At 36.4% G+C, this 23,981-nt stretch overlaps 1 protein-coding gene across 2 annotated transcripts in view; it reads right to left on the bottom strand.

The window, feature by feature from the left end:
* Window positions 1-22,153, bottom strand: part of Atg9 (autophagy-related protein 9) — a 74,667-nt gene extending 52,514 nt beyond the window's left edge. For both annotated transcript variants that reach the window (XM_083109986.1, XM_083109987.1), the window contains exons 1-7: window positions 21,986-22,153; window positions 18,603-18,737; window positions 15,543-15,720; window positions 13,374-13,590; window positions 9,560-9,684; window positions 6,391-6,518; window positions 1,145-1,329 (exon numbers count right to left, since the gene is read on the bottom strand). In XM_083109986.1, the coding sequence (XP_082966112.1) occupies window positions 1,145-1,329; window positions 6,391-6,518; window positions 9,560-9,684; window positions 13,374-13,590; window positions 15,543-15,720; window positions 18,603-18,723 (954 nt within the window). In that variant the 5' untranslated portion in view covers window positions 18,724-18,737; window positions 21,986-22,153. The remainder of the gene's footprint in view (window positions 1-1,144; window positions 1,330-6,390; window positions 6,519-9,559; window positions 9,685-13,373; window positions 13,591-15,542; window positions 15,721-18,602; window positions 18,738-21,985) is intronic.
* Between the last annotated feature and the right edge of the window lie 1,828 nt (window positions 22,154-23,981).

Below are 23,981 nucleotides of genomic sequence, written 5' to 3'. Positions count from 1 at the left end.
TTGTTAAATTTATATTATAGTCAATTTGTAAAAGATATTACTTTATAATTTGTATACTGTACTTATGTTTTTAAATACCTGTAAATAAAATTAGTTATATTTTACGCTATAGTTAGAATTCATTAAACATCCGGGCAACGCCAGGTAATCAGCTAGTTTACTATAAGAATGGATGAATATTAAATTTTATTCAACACAGATAACCAATACCTTACCCATCTGATATTAATTAATTTTTCAATGAACATGACTAGGTTTACTTTACAAAATTAGAGTTAATAATTTAAATAGTAATATAGACAAACATAACACCAAAATGGCAGAATTTTACAAACAATTACAGGCCAATACTTTTCAGGAGTCCACAAAAATATCACCCAACACTGTCACTGTATAAAAACCCGATTCTTAATGAAACCCCAAAAGATAAAATCTAGGGGGTCAAATCTGGGAAGCGAGGTGGCCATGCAACCAGTCTCAACGAAGGTTTGGTGCCAAGAGTAAATTGTAGGCCTGCTAGGAGGCACCTTACGATACTCTGTATGAAACTTACGTTGCACTGCAGTTGCTGATTGTGTCTTGTGAAACAAAAACACACAGCGAGCACATTCTGCACCAGTAAAAGTAGTCATTTTCAAGAACAATGGGTGAGTTCGGTACTAATGGTCTACGTGAGTCAAAACTTGATGTGTTTTGCTTTGCAATGGCACCTCAACCGACTGTGTAAGTTATCTGAATAAATTTCTATATGCTTTCAAAGTTGTAAAGTCCTTTTTGAATCATCCTATTTAAAATTTATAAATATGCTGAACTACTTTACAATTTTTCATTTCGCAAGAATCGACGTTGATATTGTTGGTAACCAGTAAGAGTATCTGCATTGACATAAAGCAAGGTGGTAACAGGTAACCCTAATCTCAATAAGAAATGCTGGAAGTATAGGGGACCCTGATTTTACACTGTCCTGCTTTACACATTTTACTTTTCTCATCCCAATGAAGCAAAATGTCATCAATTTCTCCATCATTATAACATTTTTCACCCCATTCTCGTGAAGAACATATAATTGAAGTTGAAGAAAAATAATAAAAGAATTAAACAACAGAGTTGGATCTAAAAAAAAAAAAAATTCCATTATACTTACCTCTGCATAGTTGAAGAACGAATACAAAATTTGCCACAACAAAATCAGTGGACACAAAACAAAATTGGCAATTCCTACCCAGAAAATATACTTGGCTAAATGGTCTGCTAATTCTTTTCTCTTTCCTACTTTTTTGAAGTCTTCCTTTAGATGCCAGTTGTTCTCAAAAGGTGACCAAGGGCCCCCTGTAACGACAATACACAATTTAGAAAAGGCCCAAAATAAGGCATAAAACATTTTTTTTTCATTTCCGTAAGCTATACTCCTTGTGATGCATTATAATTATTATTACACAGAACTAATATGAAAAGCTTTACTAAAAACGTACAATGAATTGTTAGCCATAATTGATTGTTGTGTGATATTATAGTTTAGTTACATATGCAATGTGCTATACCAATTCTGACTAAGGGATGGGCCGATATGAGATTTTGGCCGATACCGATAAAGTACCAATATAAAATTTTCCGATACCGATATTCTACCGATCCGACATAAAATTAGAAATGGTTTTGAAGAACCTTAAAGGTTCATTGACCTCCTTAATAAATGTGCATTTCAAGGTGACTGCAGTGCAAAATACATTGCATATTTAGACGTTTACTTTTTAGACAGTAGGTCACGGAGATTATCCATAAAATTTACAACAAAATGGCAAAATTTTGCACTAAATCATCAGATATTTATTGATATATCAGATCGGTAAAATAATCGGTAATTTTAACAAATAAACCAAAATGCTTGTACTGGCCAATACCGATTAATCATTGATTGATGTGTTGCTTTAATTCCACTTTATGCACAGTAAGGCTAATCAGGACTGAACCTACAGTTTTAAGTGGGATCCGAATTACTATGTACCTCCAGCACGTATCGAATCCGGGAAGCGACGACGCTACCACTGCATCATTGGGGAGGCTACTTATCCTTAATAATAATAACAACAAGAAAAACATGTACTACATAAGATTTGAAACATTTATATCCAATATTAGGCTGTATTACATTGCCTACTAAGTTATGTGTACTTGTGAATCTGATTTACATGATTAACAAACATTAGAGAATAGACAACTACAGACAGATGGATCGATGAAAAAAAACAACATCTCTTCATCTTAGTCTTAAGAGACGTACCAGCAGGAAATTATGTATTTTTTGAGTGTATATTTTAAGTCCACTTTATGCACAGAAAGACTAATTGGGACTTGACCTACAGTTTAAAGTTGGATCCGAACCACTATGTGTCACCACGGGTGGAAGTTACGATATGTCTGTGCCACCAGAATTGATGAAACTCCAGAAAGTTATCTATGAAAAACAGAGGTTTCTTGTTTGTCTTTAATAGTTAGTAATTAATAATGCATGAACTTTTAAAATTAATTTTCATTTTTAAAAATGTTAATCACTAATCTTTAGACCTATCTCTCTTTGACTAAAAAAATGTAACAAAACTACATATGACAAAATTCTCATTCCCCTTTCACACATTTAAAAATAATCAAACAACTACAGTAGAATTCTCATTTTACGTTCCCAGATATTCCCACCTTATACATTCAATTGTCATAGCCCCAATAAAGCAAAATGTTATTAAATTTTCCTGCATAACCTTAGTCTTCTGAAAAACATAAAATTGAGGTTCTACCCTAAATACATAAACAATAGTGATGTCCTAAAGCAGAAAATTTTGTGATTCCAATATGCTTCCTGATATATATTTTTTAACAGATTAAAGTCCAACAAAGCTTTTACTACATGCTGAGTGGAACATGTTTGCCGTACCTGTCAAAGAGCAGAAACACAAGAGAAAACAGCACACATAAAAATAAAACATTAAAAGCTCCAATGTTTCAGTAGCATCCCGCTGGCATATTACAAGGAAAAGAAGCTTCAAAACCACTTTTCATAGCATTATTCTCACAAGATGACAATTCAATATTCAATATCATACATTATTAATGATGCAAAATAAAATATATGGTAATTTTAAGTTATTTTTATTCTATCTTTCATGCGAGACTTTGTCCTGGTTTGCCAGAACTTTCTATGGAATCTGGAGAAAATTACTGCATATTATCTATAAAAAGGATTATACGAACCCTTAAGAAGAACCTAGATGTACATTATTAAATAAGAATATCTTCTATTATCAAACCTTTGAAGGCATGAAAATCATTATCAGGTTAACACTTTCACTACAATTGTGCCCACCTATTGGGCAACAACATTAAGGTATTTTTATATGCACCATAAGTGGTTTTCCTGGCAGTAAACCAACCCTCCATTCGGCCACACATTTTCTCTTTGGCACTGTCAATGGATGATAGAATGACTTTAAAATATAAAAACTAGGGATGGTTCAGATTAATCAGCACTCTTATCGGTATCTGCTGACATAGGCATATCGGTGCATTGGTTTATCTGTAAAATTACCGATTATTTTATCAACCCGATATATCTACAAATATCTTATATTTCTCCCAATTTGTTATAATTTTTATGGATGATCTCCATGCCCCACTTCTTTAAAATGGTAAATGTCTAAATATGTAAAATAAATATTTATTAACGACGTCAATGATCCATTCAGGTTCTTCAAGGACCATTTGGAATATCGGTTATCGGTATCAATAAATTTTATATCAGATCTTTATCAGTACCAGTAAATTTTATTTCAGTACTTTATTGGTAACTTGTTAGAGGCACATATTTTTGGTAAATAAAAAAGCAATATTTCGGTACAAAAACTGAGTCAATTTCAGGTTCAAAAGCGGTAAATAAAATAAAATATCGGTGTTATAGCGGTGAAAAATTGCATGAAAAGTGGTATATAAAAAGTAGGGATGGGACGATATGAAATTTTGGCCGATACCGATAAAGTACCAATATAAAATTTACCGATACCGATAACCGATATTCTACCGATCCGATATAAAATTAGAAATGGTCCTGGAAGAACCTGAAAGGTTCATTGACCTCCTTAAAAAATGTGTGTTTCAAAGTGACTGCAGTTCAAGAGAAATTGCATATTTAGACATTTACTTTCTTAAAAAGTAGGGCATGGAGATTATCCATAAAAATTACAACAAAAATGGCAGAATTTTGAACTAAACTATCAGATATTTATCGATATATCGGATCGGTAATTTTACCGATAAACCGATACCCCGATATGCCTATACCGGCCAATACCGATAGAGTACCGATTAATTGGTCCCATCCCTAATAAAAAGACATTTTGGTTTTAAAATTGTGAATATAATCCTAAATTTGATTTATAAACTACACTTATTCCACAGAATTAACATTTCACTTTTAATAGCACATTTATGTAGTTATCAGAGTATTAAGTTTATTTCTGTGTAAAGGAGTCCATTTTTGCTTCTCCAATATTAACAGCAGAATTAATCAATTTTCCGGGAATTGCATAACTCTCAGGATAATTCAGACCTCAGAAGGTGTCGCGTCGGTGAATAAACCCTAAATTTCGTGTTTAAGAGTTAATTTCGCTTTTTGCAGTTCATTTCGCATTATTTCGTGACAAAACATGGTCACAAAATGCATCTCAAAGCATTCAAAAACATGAAAAATTAACACTACAATGTGTTTTTTCAAATTTCGTTTTTTCGTCAAAAACGAAATATGCATGCCCCTGTAAATTGTATATCAGTATTGGCTATAATTTCATATAGGCTCATCTCAACATACGACATAAGGAAGGAATTTTAGCAGGAACTAATAAGAGCAAGTGGGCCAATAAGCACTCGTGCACTGAAGTTGTTTTTTTTCTAGTTTCTGCTCATGTGCATGAAATAGAAAAATCTGTTCCATCATCAAGTTAGCACCCAACATGCAACACACAACCTCTACTGAGGTCTCTCTGATGCCATAGTGGTTCTGATTCTATTTTAAACTCGAACAACCTCTACTACTAAACAGGCCACAATGCCCAGCACCTGGGAACAACAACAATTTTCATTACATATAAATGCACAGGGTTTGTTCAGCAAAATACAAGTACCATCACACATGTTATATACAGTGGAACTCTGATTTTACATTCCCATATAATAAGGTTTCCTGCTTAATATGTTGTGCCAGCCAGGCTTTGACAAAAGTCAGTGTTAAATAATAGGATGTTTATCTCGATCTTGCGTTCGCTTTAACTCCCGTTTCCCATTTTATAAGTTTTCCGAGCTGTGCTGATGTAATAAAATTTGCAAGAAAGCTGTTCTGTTGACCACGCTACCTCTCTCTCCTTTTACTCGGTTTCCCAGCTGTTTCAATTCAGCACACGTCCTTGGACTTCCAGAGGTTAGGCTTTTCATGCCAGAGGATGGAGCGAAGAAGCATGGCTGAGTGTGGGGAGAGGATGCAGTGCACAAGTTGCATTTGTCATACTTCCCTTGATGGACAGGAAGGGAAAAAGGCACTTCTTGCATTCCCCATCAAGATGAAATCGGACAATCTTCGGCCTCAGCATCGGAGAACAAGAGTACTGTTGCTGATTTTCGCTAAATACTACTATCCTACAGTTCGGACACAATGTAAGCATGCGAATGGACTGTCATTGGACTTCACTCTCCACAAAAAAAAGCAAGTGGAAAATTGACAACAGAACCCCATCCTCATCCCCTTCTTACCTATGAATTTACGGAATCCTTCATAATTGACAAGGATGAAAGGGGGGGCATAGCACTCGGAAGCAGTCATCCACCGCTTACCCATGAAAGTGGGTCATGTTAATCTCCTACCGATTTTCACAGCATGTCTTGCTTTGTTTGTTAGGAATTCACAATCTTAATTCTTTCCCATTGTTAAATTATCTTGAACACGTTATACCACCTCAAAAGTTTATTATGCACTTTCCTTAGTTACACTTGAGTTGCACCCCTTCCACAAGCTTTCCTACTTTTCAGGTTTTTTATTTACAGGCCCCTGTAAAATGTAAAATCAGGGTTCCAGCGTATTCACATCACTCACAACGCAAGAATAAAATTTCTGTCAAAACTTGCATAGTTTTGGGACAAAACTTTAGACTATCAAATCAATGGTGGCCTGGAATAACCCTAACCAAATACCTTCTGAAAGTGAAAGTGTTGAATATCAACATTTTTATTTACTCCAATTTCTCTGATATTTACACACTGGAAATTAGTTACATCACATAACGAATAAACAAAATTACCATTCGGAAAGAGATGTTCTTATACATATTTAAAATGAAGAAAAACAATACTTACAAAATAGTAAAAGCTCTATATTATACTTAAGTCCTCTTGTAAGAAACACAACTTCACCAAGGAAAGGCACATTGATTTTTACTGGTAGGAGGGATTTGTTTACCATAGCAACCATATAATTTTTAAACCTGCAAAATAAAGATATAAAAATGCTGGAATTTCAATAACACTTAAGAATGGTTATACTTTGATGAAAGTTCATGTTCTAACTGTGCTTCACTTCTTGGTATCTTTTAAATCAATTAAATTAACATTTCATGAAGGACAAACTGAAGCGTTAGTAAATATTATGTACTTTGTACAAACTTTTCTATTTTGTGTACTTTCTTTATTTTTAGTGTGTGCATATGTCCATGCAAAGTGAAACTTAATTTATCTGCTTTTCAGGTAGGCAAGACCAATCCCTGTTGTTGTTAAGTGGCATTCAAGAGTATAGGTATTTTCAATTCTTATGGCTGGTGCTCTACAAGCTGGCAATAAAGAACTGGTGAGCGACGAAACAACCAATCCAGCATGCTAAGAAATGCAGCAGAATGTGGAACAAGGTGCACATAGTAATTCTTCCCGCCACGTTGTATCTCTTGGCGCTATCGCTGTTGTCTGGTTGGTCTGCGGCGTATTCCCCATTTCCCACTTCAATTGCCAGCTTGTAGAGTGCCCGCTGTAAGAACTTAAAAGACCTATAGTGAACTCTACAGTTAGATATATGAAATATATATGACGTCAGGCGTGCTTTGATTGGTGCTACCGGATACGAACTCGAGCGTTCACGAGCAACCTACAAGTTTCGATTACTCAAGTTGTGGGTAGCACGCCATACACACACATCGCTCGAATACAATTCAGGTAATGGGTGGGTCTTCTTGTAAATAAGGGGAAAAATTTATGTTCGTGTCACCAACATTTCATAGTTATTGCATGTTCACACATGCCATATATTTATTGTCGATGGTCTTGTATGAATCACTATTTAGTTTCTCATGCACTTTACGGGAGTAGTCACCATTACACATGATCACATACTGGTTTGTTTTATCCAGCCAAGATTTGAAGTCGGTTAGCACTCACCTGATTTTTTCTGACCCATGACCACTCCATTCAGTAACTCAAAATATGATTCAGTAGGGCTACGTAGTTAGAATTTAAACAATAAAGAGAAAGATTCATTTTGAACTTGACCCTGGTTTAAAGAAATCAAACATTTTGGTTTGTTTTGTAGCAACTCGAGGCCGACCGCCGCCATGCCCGCCTTTCCTGTTTCATTGAAACTCGTGTTGTGTTTTTGTAACTACAATATATGTATACTTCTGTGATATTGTTGTAGTTTGGTTACGATCCACATTCCTTCCACATCTGAGTCAAATGTCAACAAATCCCAAGTTTTATTGACTTGGCCGGGGGTGGAATGTATGGTAGGCACTATGATTGTACATATATATGTGATAATATTGTACATTTTAACATGTATGATATAAATATCCGTATCTTCAAAAATAGTATGGAGTGTGTATTAAGGGATGGTGTCAGTAGCAGTCATTAGCACTTCAAGAGATGTTTTAGAAGCTATAGAAAAACTATATTTGTATGATATTTCTACATTTTATATTTTAATGTGTCTAATGTGTTTCTGTTTGTCTTGTGTAGTATCGGTGGTGTGTATGTATGTGTCTTGTGCTGTAGTAGTGCTATCTAGTATGTTTGTATAGTAGTTGTGCTGTCTAGTATGTTTGTTTTGTCTTGCGTAGTAGTTGTGCTGTCTAATTTGTTTGTTTGTCTTGTGTAGTAGTTGTGGTGTGTAGTTTGTTTATGTTTATATTGTGTAGTAGTTGTGGTGTGTTTGTGTTTATATTGTGTTATAGTTGTGATGTGTTTGTGTATGTCTTGTGTAGTAGTTGTGCTGTCTAATGTGTTTGTGTTCATCTTGTGTAGTAAATGTGATGTCTAATGTGTTTGTGTTTGTCTTGTGTGGTAGTTCCTCCATTCATATTGGGGGTTAGGGGTAGAGCTGACAACTCTGCACTGTAAAAAAAAAAAAATGTCAAGAAACAGCAATATAAGGCCATGGATGTTCCCAAGGTAAAATATTCCGGAGGTAAAATAGTCCCCCATTCGGATCTCCGGGTGGGGACTACTTTGGGAGGTCCCTGGACTAAGGATAAGATTTACATTAGGAATAAGGATATTAAATTAGGCACCTGGAATGTTCTGAGCCTTTACCGGCCTGGGGCATTTCAGTGTACAGTTAATGAGATAGTTAAGTATAAATTAGATGCAGTAGCTTCCAGGAAGTTAGATGGCCAGGAGAAGGGAATTGTAAAACTAAATATTATACTTTTTTCTATGGTTGTACTGAAAATCATAATTTTGGAACAGGCTTTTTCATAAATAATAGAATTATCTCGGCTCTTAAAACAGTAGAATTTATTAATGATAGGATATCATATGCAGTTTTACAGGGTAAGTGGTGTAAAATTATTTTAATAAACATACATGCACCAATGGAAGATAAAGATGATAATACTAAAGATGATTTTTATACAGAGTTAGAACAGGTCTTTGATAAATTTTCTCAGTATGATATGAAAATTCTGTTAGGTGACTGTAATGCACAGATTGGCAAAGAAGAGACATTTAAACCCACGATTGGTAAAGAAAGTCTTCATGAATTAAGTAATGATAATGGTATAAGATTGATTACTTTTGCAACCTCAAAGAATTTAATTGTAAAAAGTACCACTTTTAAACATAAAGATATCCATAAATATACCTGGTCTTCCCCAGATGGTAAAACTCATAATCAGATAGATCATATTCTCATTGATAAAAGAATCTTTGTTTATTCCCCTTATCAGGAATAATTTCCTTACCCTGCCATCGATAATATGAACTACTATATACAGATATATGTTTCATTATGAGAAATTTGAAGAAATATGTTGTAAAAACATGAAATTGGTAAAATATGTCAAAACATAACTTATCAAGTTAGTCTAATTCACACAGATTATCATCAGATATGTAAAGATCTTACCCCAGTATTCGATCCGATGGCAAATTAAAAATGTTATAAGATACAGTCCCAGACCCTATTCATCATCACTGTCATTCATGCAGGGACGCAGAAAAACAAAGTAAAAGAAGAAAAAAAGAAACTGCTTTCACCACATACCTTAGAATTCTATGATAAATATCCAGTTCTGTGAGATCCTGCTTGTGGATGCACATTTGCTGCTCACACTGCACTTCCCGGACCCTCCTTTGAATTTCATGCCAAGTTAGATTATCCAAATCGTTCTGCAACCAACACAATAGAAACGGAATATCAATCATCATACAGCAGACAAAAAAAATCATGAAAATGTAACATTGTGTGAAGAAATTAGTGCTGAGACGATACTGATGCATCGGCATTGGCCGATACTAGTGGTATCAATATCGAAACGTATCAGTTGGATTTTATTTATGAGAACAGCCTCATGGATGTTGAGAAATTTCAGAACTCATAATTGCTACTTAGTGGTGCCTTGTTATAACTATCAGGCTGCAGCACAATGGCCAGTTATACAGGGTTTTCCAAAAGTTCTTCCCACATTTAAATTCACTATAACTTTGTAATGATCTGGATACCTGCAGTCGTCGCAGGCATTTCGGATGAGAAGCAAAATAAAACCATTCTGGGTTTCACGATGAGATTGCAGGAATGCATCAATGTGAACGGTGCCCAGATGGAGGTGTGATGATGAGGACAATAGACATGCAATGTTGCCAGGTAAAACTTTAAAGACTGCTGTGAAGTTCAAACTTTATTTCACTGAAATATATCTGTTTGTTACAAAGTTATAGTGAATTTAAATGTGGGAAGGACTTTTGGTAAACCCAGCAGTAGACTGATGGGGAAAGAAACGCCAGTAAAAGCCCAAATTCCTGTCTCAGGAATCACAAACTGCATGCACCGGAATAAGCACTTATCCCTCAAGTCTGTAAAAAACAATGCACTATGCATGCACCATTGAGAAAATAACCCAGTCCAAGCAAATGGCAAGTGAAAAAGGTTGCATTTATTTTTGAAGGTTCATCCTAAAGGTCACAAGGTGTGCTTCTACAATGCAATGATTGCAAAACTAGTTATTCTTAATTAATTACAGCAGAAAGGAAGTTAAGTAACAAAATTAGTATTCAATAGGAAAAAACACATATTGGCATCTTTCTGAAACAAAGCCAGTGCATGGGGAGGGAAAACTTGGGAACTCGCTCAAGGCCACATGCCAGATAAAAATATGTAATTGTTCGTGTACGTACAAGTTTATAGCCCTGGAGTTTTCTATTAAGCAATTAATCTGATTTTCCCTGACCTCATGGATTATTTTGATATATTTAAGAATATCCAAAATTACTGAAATTATATTTCAAACAAAGTAATACCTACAAATCATCTTAAATATATCTAATGAAATCATGATGTGAAAATGTTATTTTATATGAAACAACATAAATTCACCACAGCATCAAAATTCAATGAAAGTGAACAAAAGAGAATTATTGATAGGGAACGTCACTGCAAATTAAAATTGCCACTTTGATATATAAAATAACAATTTGATATTGGACACATCCAGTTTGAAATTAAATATAATGAACAACAGTCCAGTGGTGAACTGGAACTGAAAAGAAACACTAAACTTCCATTAGCCTCTCATTTGGTTTTAACCTTCAACATGTTCTGATTGATTGATTGATTTGCCATTTTAAGTCCACTTTATGCACAGTAAGGCTAATCGGGACTGGACCTACAGTTTAAAGTGGGATCTGAACCACTTGTGCCTCCACTGGGTATCGAACCCGGGACCCCTTGATTACAAAGCGATGACGCTACCACTGCGCCATCGGGGAGGCCTCTCTACATGTTCTGTTCACAGCTCATAGGAAATACTACAAAATACATAAATTAATTATTTATTATTTGTAATAATGTTCATACTGACGAAAAATTTTGGTCAAAGGCTCCTTGTATATTGTATGGCTCAGACCTTGAAACCACTTAGGGTTGCCAGATCCTGAAGCTGAGAGTTCACAGTCAAATTAATTTACATGATTTCACTTTCACCATCATGTTATACCTTCTACACACTTCAGAAAACATAAATTATACAGTGCATACACAAAAGAATGGTGCAGTTTCAAAAGCTTATACAGGGTGAGGCAGTCAAACAGGTAGTTTTAAAAAATTCACAAAAAAAAAGAGAGCAAATATTATTTACTTTTTGAACATGAATGTACTGTACATGAATGGAAATTACTAGTATACCTGAAAAGTGTTCATCTTTTGAATATGGTGTCAGATGGCGTCCTTGGTATTGCGCACATTGTCGAAGTCTCAGAGTAAATCCGCCCATGACGTTGCGTAGAATCTCCAACAGATGTTGTGGATCTCTTGCCGAATTTGCTCCTTAAAATCATCCCTTGTTTTGGAGGATTGTCCTTGAATACTTTGGATTTGAGGTAACCCCAAAGAAAAAAGTCAGGAGCCACCAAGTTGGGTGAACGGGCAGGTCACGGAATATCGCTGAATCTGCTGATGAGATGACCAGGAAATGCAAGTCTAAGCACATCCATAGACACTCTGGCAGTATGGGTAGTTGCACCATTTTGCTGGAAGTGTGTTTCTTCATCTGGGTCATCGAGGGCAGGCAGGAAAAAGGTTACCAACATGTCAGCATAATGTCCCGTGTTTACTGTCACCCTGTTCATTTTCGAAAAAGTAGGGGTCGATGATTCCACGAGATGATAATGCACACCACACTGTTACTTTTTTCTGAATGGAGAGGCGTTTCATGGAGAGTGGGTGGATTAATTTCGGATGGGTGGATTTACTCTCAGACTCCGACAATGTGTGCAAAACCAAGGATGTCATCTTACTGACACCATACACTAGGTACACTAGTAATTTCCACTCATGTACATGTTAAAAAATAACTAATATTTGCTCTCTCTATTTTTTGTGAATTTTTAAATCTTCACGTTTGACTGCCTCATCCTGTACAAAAAATATTTCTCACCTTACACGGGTACAACATACACTGTCAGCAGCAGCAACTGTCCAAGTTTCTTATGCATTAATTACAATCCTCCAAGGTGTGCACCCTGGGTCACACGACACACATCTAAAGCATAGTCCAACTCATCCCAGACTTAGTGCATCATGTCTGCTGTAATGGCATGCAGTGCATGCATTACCCGATCATGAAGTTCATGGATGGATATGGGCAATGCAGATACATAAATGCTGCCTTTAACAACCTCCCAAAGAATGCAATCCTATAGTGTAATATCCGGCAAACTGGGTGGTCATGAGAGAAGGTTGTTGTCTCCATTTGCAATATGTCCGATCCAGTGCTGTGGAAGAACACCATGGAGAAGCACTCCTATGTTCCTGTGAAAATGGGGGAAGGGGGGAGAAACTCCGTCCAGTTTTAGAATGTAACCGTCAAAATTGGTATTCAGTCGGGGCATCATGATTGCACTTGTCACTGACTTGAGGGGACTTCACTTAAACACCTCACACACTCTTTCAATGCTGTCACCAAACACATGAGGTTGACCAGGACACAAGCATTCAATTTCCACAAACCGTCGGTACCACCTGGTCATGTTATTCTCATGTGGTGCGTGTTTCTTAAACCGTGCACTAAATTCACGCTACACTGTAATCGCAGATCTGGACACCTCAAAAGAGAACATAGAGAAAGGCTTTTACTGCTGCGATGCCATTTTGGAAACTGGCCCCGTGGCCTAACAGTAAGCATGATAAGCGAACTTCTGGTAGTGCATGAGAAACTTGGACAGTTGCTGATACTGACGATGTATGTTGTACCCGTGTAAGGTGAGAATTTTTTTTCCTTAATATTTGTAACCACACCTTCTCTTGTGTATATATTTAAAACACATTATTACCATAACTGTACTCTACATTTTTTGTTACTTACATCACTTATCTTTAAAGCTGTATTGAAGAAAGACTTGATTTCCCAGAATTGAAAAAGGTGATAAAGAACTTTTATTGCACGTAAAATCCAAAAAACTACGGCCACCAAAATACATATCCACGTTGCAGCATCCATGTTGGCAATGCATTGGTCAGCAGGAATCACAGCATCACTAAGAGAGATCTTTGTGCCACTGGTTTTGTTTTTGTTGTCTTCTCTGTCAACAAAGAAAATAAAAATGTTGTCAACTTACAAAGTTATCCACACTGCCCAAAAAAAAATTTAGCTTTTGAAATTTCAATACTGAGCACAATATTAACACATTGCTACATACACAACAGTATGGCATTGTAAATTAATGTACATTAACATTGGTAGATTTAGCAGGAGGGGCACAGGGGCATGTGCCCTTCCTAAAAGGAAAACTAAATGTTATTGAAAGTAATGATACAATTATATTCCAATAAACAAAAAAATTTTTGAAACATCATTTGATAGAATCCTTCAATAATTCCTTCGGTTATTTATACAATCAGCGAAAGAATGAAACGAAGTTTAGCACAAATAAACTACATTTGCTGGACACTGGAAATCGAATCTAGGATGTCGTGATTATAGAAAGATCATGTTAATACAATGACACTCTAAAGGCCCCCAAAGAATAAAGTATGGAGAGAGATTGTAAATACAGAAGGTTGTTTAACCCTTGTGGTAGTGATCTTCAGTTGCCGAGGGAGGCATTGCATTCGCCCCAGTACCCTACAGTTAATGCCAGCAAAGCTGCTGCCATGCAGATTGGGGGGAAATCTCAGTTCATGACATAGCCACCAGACCTTACTGTGCTAGAATACTTCTTGTGGAGTTTTAAGGACAAAGTGTATGTTACAAATGTTTGACATCTGCCAGATTTACGTGAAAAAATTTGTGCTGCAACAACGTGATGCCACAAATGCTAGAGAATGTAATGTACATGCTCAGGTGGAATATTGTTTAGACAGTTGTCATGCCACCAATGCACAGGGATCCAGAATGCCAAAAAAATCAGCAGAAATAGAAATTTTCACTTTTCGGTATGGGGATAAAACATGAACACTTCTCTAAACAACTAAACGGGTAATGAAACTGCCACAGAAATTTATCTATAAATCGATTATTTATTCTTGTTTTCGAACCTCATAATTGCAGTTCATGAAAATGCAATTTTCGAACTTTGTACTTATTTTTAAGACTAATAGCAATATTTTTTTCTCCAGACAATATCATTGTGCTAGATAGACTCACTCACAACTTCTCAGTAATGCACAGAAAAATAACACACATTTAAAGTGAAACAAAATATGATGAGTTAAAATAGCTTTCACCACTATTTCTGAAGTAAAGAATACTTAAAGGTATTGTGAAAACAGTACAGGAGAAAAGTTTTGCTACTATTGACAAAATTAGCTTATTTGTGAATGTGTCCTCCGCTGTTAAACGGTCAGCTGGCAACCATGAATCAAACGTGAACACGTGTGTGCATGCTGTGTCATCAGAGGTCTCCAATTTCGCTATTAGCTGATGCTTAATACATATAGCAGTAGTGCAGTGTGACAGCAATTTATCCAAACACCCACTAACATTCACCAAAACTTTCAACAACACCCTCCCTAAAATTACTTTGTAAGTCCGAATTATAATTACTTTAAATCAGTTGATTAACAATACCTTTATTGGTTAAACAATTGTATTAATTTTGAACATCTATATTGTATTTCACAACTGATAAAAACGAGAGAAAAAAACATGTTTAACCCTTAAATGCGGGGTTGTGACATATTGTCACAGCAGGTATTTGCGCCAATGCCAGCTTGTGACATACTGTCACAAGGAGCATTTTCTCGTAGTAGGTGACTTTTTGGGACATACTGTGTCTCGCATAATGTTTGGATATACATGTTTTGAGTTCTGCACGAGTCTTGAGAATTAGCAATTAGTAAGGTTTAAATAAATTCATTTTTGTTATATTTGGGAGGGAAGGTAATGCGTAATGGTAATGTGTAATGGTGTGCACGTAACAAAACTTTCTGGATTTATGTATGTATGTATGTAAGAAGTTTTGGAAATAAATCATTGTAAATAAAGAAAATGTAATAATTTGATCATTCATTGATCAATCTCAATCTTACTTACCGGAAGAGCACTGGATAATCGACACAGTGGAGCAGGAAGCTGGAGAATACTACTACAAATATGAACTGGAACAACTCCAGGGTTTCCTGCAGCATCATACATGTAAAGCCATGCTTCTGATGGTAGTGATACATGCGTGCAAAGAACGAATCGAGGTCTTCTATGTGGTTCCATCGTGCTATGAAAGAGTGGAAAGTACAAATTAAGATCATATTATCAAACAGATTAAATTTGGAAAATGGATAAAATAAATAGCATCATCAAACCACTTGTAATGGAAAACGTTTGGGATTATAACAGCATCATGATTAAAGTTATGTTAAAATAAAGCACACCACTGCATTTCTTGTGATATGCTAGTCCATTTTGAAATTTCACATGACTGGTGTTCCAATCACAGAGTGAAGTTTAAGCCAAGATGGACACCATGTTGGTGACATACCAAAAAGTCCCACTTATCTCCTGTATCAAGTGGCATGTTCTGCCTATTCACAGTCATGCATACACATATAATAATAATAATAAAAACTAATGCAATTAATTTTTGTTATACTTATTCACTGAAAGACATCTTCTCAAAACATCAAATGCTCCCATGTCACCTTCCATTTGCTACTACGTTTCACCAGTCTTTCTGCCTGCAGTTGAGCTCTCACATGTAGGGCTGTGTGGCTCAGAAATTTTTTGACCGGGACTAGACTGGGATTGGAAATTTCTTAAATCCCTACCTTCAGGATGGTAAAAATTTGCGATTTCCCGACCAAATCATGAAAATTTCGAAGCGATAGTTTTTGCATTTCTGGAATAATAACAAGTTTTGGCCACTTAAAATGCTGAAAACATTGAGAATTAATCACTTCCAAACATGATCGTTTGGAATTTTCCAAATATCTCAGATCCCGAAAAATTTGGATATCATTTCCCGATTCAGGATCGGAAAAGTTTTTTCTGGACCCCAGTACCAACTATTTGGGATCTGGATACCCCCTACTCAGGTCGACTGAGGCTTGCACTTCCTGAAGTGAGCTACGTTTCTCATTATTTTCAGCAGGAAGGTATAGAAAGTAGACATGCTCTCCTGGGCTTTCCAAGGTGTGTTTCACACAACTACTCCCAGGCATCCCACTACTGTTATTTAGTGTTGCAACCCCATACCATTTGACACTGTGTAACAAGTTGAGAGCAACACACACACACACATCATTGCATATGACAAACCATTGTAATATGTTTGATAAAATTCAAGCCTGCAATAGCGACGAATCAGGGAACATAATAATAGAAAATGTGATTGGCAGAAGAAATACTTGAATTATGAAAACAGAATAAGAGCAATTATTATTCTAAATGTTATCTGTCTGTGATGCTCAAATAATGAACAGAAGATAAATACATACACAACAAAAAAAAATCTCATGTAACTTGTCAATAAAGAATACTTGTACACCAAATATGTGCAAAACATAACATCAACAAACTTAGCACTCCTAACTTTCAAAAAACGTCGAAAATTGCTATCAGCACCAAAACCTAACAACGCACAATTATAAACACCAATAAACCTAACACTCCTAACAATAATTTCACTTCAATTTTGGTCTCATCAGTTTGCAATTCATGTTTGATTTACTTTATTTTATAATGCATTTATGAAATGGTAGGCAATATCCTGTATGCTGCTGTTGTGGAATGGGCTGTTGGGTGCTACATTCACTTGCACGAAGTTTTCAGACTGTCCTGCTTCACGCTAAGGTAACAGACGTACTTTACTTAACAATAACATATCTTTGAGCTAAAAACAACTGAAAATGTTCATAAACATATGCACGAGTTTACAATACCGGACCACTCTCCAATTTCTACAAAATTTCGCCTACTTACTAATTTCGGTGTCCTGATGATGTATCTGTAGTTCATATTTGGCGGTCACTTGTTAAAATTGTACATTTACATGTAGAACTTGTAAAATAACCTTGCGATTTACCACGGTGATTGTCCATACACAGCAATTCGTAACCATCTTTCTTTCGCAATTCGTTAATGGTCTTCCTTTACGCCCAACAATCTTGCTGACGCCAGACGAGGAATGCCTATGAGGTTAGCTTAGGTTCCATTAGCATAAATACAATGAAAAATTATTATTTAGGCTAAGAGAACTACCTTGTCTTGCCTGTTGATTTCTTCATGTTGGGAAAATGGCATCTTCCGTGGAGCTATTGTTCTTATGGTAGGGTTACGTTACGTTAAGAAAACCCTTTTTTTTTCGACCAATTGTTACATGCAGATTCGTGATTAGGAGTTCACAATTAGTGAGTAGGCAAAATATCATAGAAATTGGAGAGTGGTCCGGTATTGTAAACTCGTTCCCAAAATATTTAGCTTTCTTGAGGTGTCAAGAGCAGACGTAGAAAAACTAAAAATAATCCAGGTGCCTGCCCCTTTTTCTCAGGAGCCAGATATTTTTGCCAAGTACAGGCTAAGAAAGGCATGAATCCCACTAAGTTAAAGCTACATATTTTAAAATGTGATCTTAAAACATTTAATTTATTAATTAACATGAAATTAGATTAAAAGTAATTAATTAATGAGCGGGAGTGACCTTCCTAAAGAAGACTCAACCAGTAACAGCATGACTAACTATGTAATACATTCTAATGTATGGCCGACTATCATATCACTGCAGATTTTAAACTTTGGCTAGCAAGTAAAAAAAAATAAAAATGGCACGTTTATTTTTCTGATTTAATGATGCACGGTGATACAGAAAATAAGCAAACATTAAGAAACACATACTGTATTCGTAATTTAAAAAGAGATAATGAAAATTTCCAAACTACAAAAAAAGAAATGAATCTCAAATTTAAGCATGAAGTGAAAATGTTTAGGTGCTGTGGTGACTAGGTGCCCTGTATTTTTCTACCCCTCATCAAGGGTCCATTTCAGATGTAGTTTGTCAAAAGGGGTTCCAGTAAAATTAAGGTTGTACACAGCAACTTTACTATCTACACTATTGTATTTACTCATTTTGTAACAACACTCAATGTGGCAGATTGCACTTACACTTCCCACTCTCCGGAACAACATGGATCATAACACCACTCTCCTGTGGCGTTTCCTCCCCATCCCCCTCTCCCCCAAAAGGCTGCAAAGGCTGATAACTAGTTTCCAAGGTAGCTGTCATGGTGGTATTACATGCTGCAATACAAAATATTCATTATTCATTAATTAACCAGGTTCAAATATAATAGTAGCTGGCCCATGGCAGAGTATTGCGCTACGATGCTAGGGGGTCGCTGGTTCGAATCCCTTCCCGGGCATGGATGTTTGTGAGTGTCCATTCATCAATCTCATCACATGATCACTCATCCCCCTCTTCGCAAATTAGCCAAAAGTGGCACAAAAAGCAAAGTAAAATAAAGCAAATCAATGAAATGTAACAATAGGAATGGAAATCCACTTAGGCTCAGTCATAGGAAGTGCGGATGCATAAAGAGAATAACAATTTATAGTCAACTTAAAATATTCATATTAAAACATAATCTTCACAAATGACACTAAAGTGTCCACTGTCTCATGGGGCACAGAGGATCACGAACATTATAGCAAATCCTATTTCTGATGGATATGTAAACCCTGTCATCAAGAGTATTATTGCCAATGATTTGCTTCAGCTATATAATAACAGCAAACAATATGTGTGAAAAAGCTAATGTATGAAATGTTATAAAGAAGTCCAAACCTCCTATTCCTCTGGAGGTATGATTTTACAATACCGGACAATTCCCCAATTTCTTTCATATATCGTATACTCAATAATTTACACCTCGTAATCACGAATCTGCAGTTAAAATTTGGTGCTCACGTGTAGAACTTGCAAAATAAGCAGGTCCGTGATCGCAACCAACACTCTCGATTTCTCAAGAAAACCAATGATTATCGCAAAGTTTGTTGCTCAAGTGCTACAAAACAGACATTTTTTGATGGTCTGTGGTCACAATTAGTCTTATACCTCTCAAACCATGCACGGGTAGCCCCACAAACCATGCACGGTTATGTTACGCTAACATAGTTAAAATTTCAGGTTCGTCGATATCAGGTATATATATTTCGTTCCTTAAGTATTCAAAACACAAAATCTTGCGATAAACATTGGTTTTCTCGAGAAATCGAGGGTGTCGCTTGCGATCATGGACCTGCTTATTTTGCAAGTTCTACATGTGAGTGCCAAATTTTAACTGCAGATTCGTGATTACAAGGCCTAAATCATTGAGTATGTGAAATATGAAAGAAATTGGGGAATTGTCCAGTATTTTAACATTGCTCCCCTCTGGAATGCAAATAAAGAAGTGACACAGGATAAAACTTTGAAATTCATGTAGCCTACTACAGTGTGTAAAGGAACTAGCCCTACACAAAATATCAATGTTCAGCAATTATTTTATGCCTAAGATCATCATTGCATCACAGACCTATGCACATTGAAAAAAAATCTAGATTTTCAAGAAGTTACAAGTTCTTGGACCTCAACATGGTACTAGTTTACTATCCTTCGGACACATTTATTTATTTGTACAGAAGAGACTACTTACCGTAATAAGTTCCTGTAGCATTGTCGAACATCGGGAAGGTGTTTTGTGTGATGTTGCAATGTTTCATAGCTGAAATTCATGTTGTTCGTTGAAAATTAATTCTCCGACGGAGATAGCGTTTGGCGCGTACATCTGCGTATACCATGAAGTTCGTACACCTTCATACACCGTCGTGACTATCATGACGTGTCGTGATTGTGTTTTGTTGGTATCCAGTGTTTCGAACTCCCTGCGTTTGCGACGAGAGTTAGAACTGTGGATCGAGGGTTTGGAGAATGACGTGTGGTGGGTGTGTTGTAAAGTTTGTGCCGGGTGTGGACAAACCATTGGCGCGTGGATAGGTTAGTAGGGCCACGCAAAGGTTTCAATAGTTAAAAAGATAGCCCCACGAACCATTGGCGCTAGTCCCACGAACCATTGGCGCTAGCCCCACAAACGATTGGCGCGTGGATAGGTTAGTAGGCCACGCAAAGGTTTCAATAGTGAAAAAGATAGCCCCACAAACCATTGGCGCTAGCCCCACAAACCATTGGCGCTAGCCCCACGAACCATTGGCGCGTGGATAGGTTAGTAGGCCACGCAAAGGTTTCAATAGTGAAAAAGATAGCCCCACGAACCATTGGCGCTAGCCCCACGAACCATTGGTGCGTGGATAGGTTAGTTGAGTTAGGTTGGGATACATAGTTCAAATTTGGTGTCAGAAGGCGAAAAATAAAGTTAAAAAGAAATAGATCTGATTAAGTTTGTCGACGGGCATTTCTTGGGTTCCGAAGGTTGAAACACTGCATAACAATTGAAAATCGAGAAAAAACAAGGCCGATGCGTCATTATTTACGAAGGTGTGCACGCCATGTTGTGTGTGAGGCAAACGGAAAGGTAGGAGGAAGAAGTAGTCGTAAGGTGAAAAATTGCTCTTACTTTCATCAAACCAACGTCAATACACGTTCAGGAATGTTCCGCGAAGCAGATACGTAAGTTTGAATGTCAAAAATTTGGCAAAAGAGAAGCCGGACGCGCAATTATGTAGGAAGGTGTACTCGCGATATTGTGTCTCAGGCAAGGGAAAACACCTACTAGAAAGACGTTCTGGTAATGTGAAAAATTGCAATTAATTTCCTCAAAACAACGTTAATACACCTTCAGGAATGTTCCGCGAAGCAGATACGTAAGTATCAATGTCAAAAATTGACGAAACCAAAAAAATAGAGGTGTCCGAAGGATAGTAAATTTTTACCCTAAACATTAAGGTTCTGAGAGAGGAATTGGTTCCACAACTATGTAGCTCGACATCCATTGTAGCACAGATGAAAACAAAAGACAATAACAAATAAGTGCGCGTAAAATTTACAAAGACGCACCTGAACACATCATATGTCACATCCTGTACCAACATGTTCTTGCATATTTGTAATACTTTCCAACATTGTGAAACAACTTTTTCCGACCCCAGAGCAATAATAATAATAAAAACATTTTCATGAAGAAAGCCCGATCACTGTATTGTGAAACTAAACATACATCCAACACAATACATATTAAAAAATAATAATAATACAGCAAGAAATGTAAATCTGACCTCAGACAAGCATATAAATAACTTTAAACAAAGGATATGGAAAATGACATCACACGTTAATGTTTTGTTTGCTTAAAAGTCTATACTCTTGAAATATCACAATATACCTTACGAACATAATTAACAAGAAGTGAACTATCTTGTGGAATACACAAATAATCAGTTCACTTTTTGAAAATTACGTGAAACTCTTGCTATTCAAGTACTTGACCTTTTACGGAAACGCATTAACACCATAACACAACACAGCTGATTCAGGTAAACAAACCAGTTCTTACCTGTGAATCATGTACAAACAGAGAAAATAAGAGAATTGTAAAGCGAAAAAGAAATGAATGTTCCATTCACATAGTTGTTCTTCCAGTTTACACATAATTTTCTGCTAAGGTAATGAATTGGCACAAGTTTTACGATAACCTTCTCGTTTCTCCGTCTTCTCCATTGCAATGAATAGCTAGATTTCGTAAATGTTGCCCTCTGGTGTGACTTCTTGCAACAAACAAGTGAAGACTGAAATACGCATTAAGCCCGGTAACAAATAACGAGATAATCGCCCCCCCCCAACAAACGCCGAAAATCCCATAATATAAGCAACAATGTTCATTGTGGCGTGAATATTCGACAAAGAAAAGATAAGAAAAGGGGGAAACGTTGCCACTGCGGTGAACAGACTACTGCGTATACTTTACTTCTAATGTCAAAGTTTTATACATTTTATTTCTAATGCGTGTATTTGCGTGAATTTGAAATTTTATGTTGGCGTAAACACGTGAATTTCTTGCCTCTCCAAATTATACCAAAATTAAATTACGACAAATATAAAATTTATTTAAAAAATATTAGTGATTTGGGTAAATATAAAATTAATAAATGTTTGCAGTTTTAAAATGTATACACTGACTATTATATAAAATTACAAAAAAGTATATCCAGTGATTTGGTCGATGTTCCTGAGTAAACAAAAAAATCGATCTAGCAATTCGATTGCCGAAGGTGGGGATGGAACTTCCGGTTTGGCCAAGTTCCCAATGTAAACAAGTGGAATACAGATTGTCTTCAAGTTTATTTTGTTATAAAAAATCGGATACAAATTGGATCACTTCTCACCTAAAATTCATGGGTAAGAAGCAGTGGCGTAGCGTTATAGTACGCCCGTACGCCCGGCGTTCCCAGATTTAAAATTTCAAAAATGCTAAAATGCTGTGATTATAGACCGTGTTAAAAATGTAAACATAAACATTGGTGAGGTCTTGCTCGGTCCCCCCGGAACTTCCGGTTTAGGCCAGTCCCCGTTGTTGCCAGTGCAAATTCACCAGCATATGAAGTAAGAAATGAGCACTTGTTTTCATCAGTTATGCGACGATAGTCAAGGAAGGTATTTGTTAAACTTCTACTATGAAGGAGTGGACGTCTAGAATCCGTCGGATGATCAACTGCAGAGCAGATTATTAAAATATGACGTGTCTTTGTGGCCGCCAGTTGTATAGCACACTACGTAAAACTACAGAATCTAGGTACATACAAGTATCTCATGTACACGCACGACGAACGTTTAAGTATATTGAATTATTTTGTAAATGGAAAAGTGAGAGAAAGATAATTCTATAAAACAAGTGATATTATTATATTATAAAGTATGCTTAAGTGAATCTTTGCCAACAAATCTGCAGAAGTAATGACACATAACAAATGCTAGTAAATATATGTGCTTTCAACGTCGCCTTTCAACCTGAGCGATTTAGGGAAAACCTATGATATGGTATGCCACTTTCACTTGCACGAATTTACTTCAAGCAACACTGGAGTTTTCAAGCGATATCGGGGTTTCGCACAGAGGCATTCGATCTAAAGCAAACCATTCACAAGTCACGCTTGCGCAAATAACAGACCGGGGCAACACAATGTACGGTATTGATAAAGCGGCCCAGTCCGAGCGACAAGCGACACCTGCAATTTGTTGTTTTTTAATATTGATTTCCAAGAGACACGTATCGCTGCAGTCTGAAAGCTTCATTACGTGTCGCTTGGACTGGACTGTTGTTTTCTCAGTACCATACATCGTGTCGCTTCGCTCTGTTGTACTCGTATGCAAGATGAATTGTTTCCTTTAGAGTAAAGGGGCTGTTGCTTGTCGCTTCGGTGTGTAATCTCCGTGCCACTTAAAATAAGTGAATTCTCAGTGATCAATGAAATTTTTCGAACCGAAGCGACACGACAAGCTGCACGTGTCGCTATAATTCCCAACAGCGTGTATTATGCCGCCTGAGACTTGAT

This window comes from Lepisma saccharinum, chromosome 23 (assembly GCF_977018435.1).
Source record: "Lepisma saccharinum chromosome 23, izLepSacc3.1, whole genome shotgun sequence".
Taxonomy (NCBI): domain Eukaryota; kingdom Metazoa; phylum Arthropoda; class Insecta; order Zygentoma; family Lepismatidae; genus Lepisma; species Lepisma saccharinum.
This window is presented reverse-complemented; position numbering and strand designations above follow the sequence as displayed.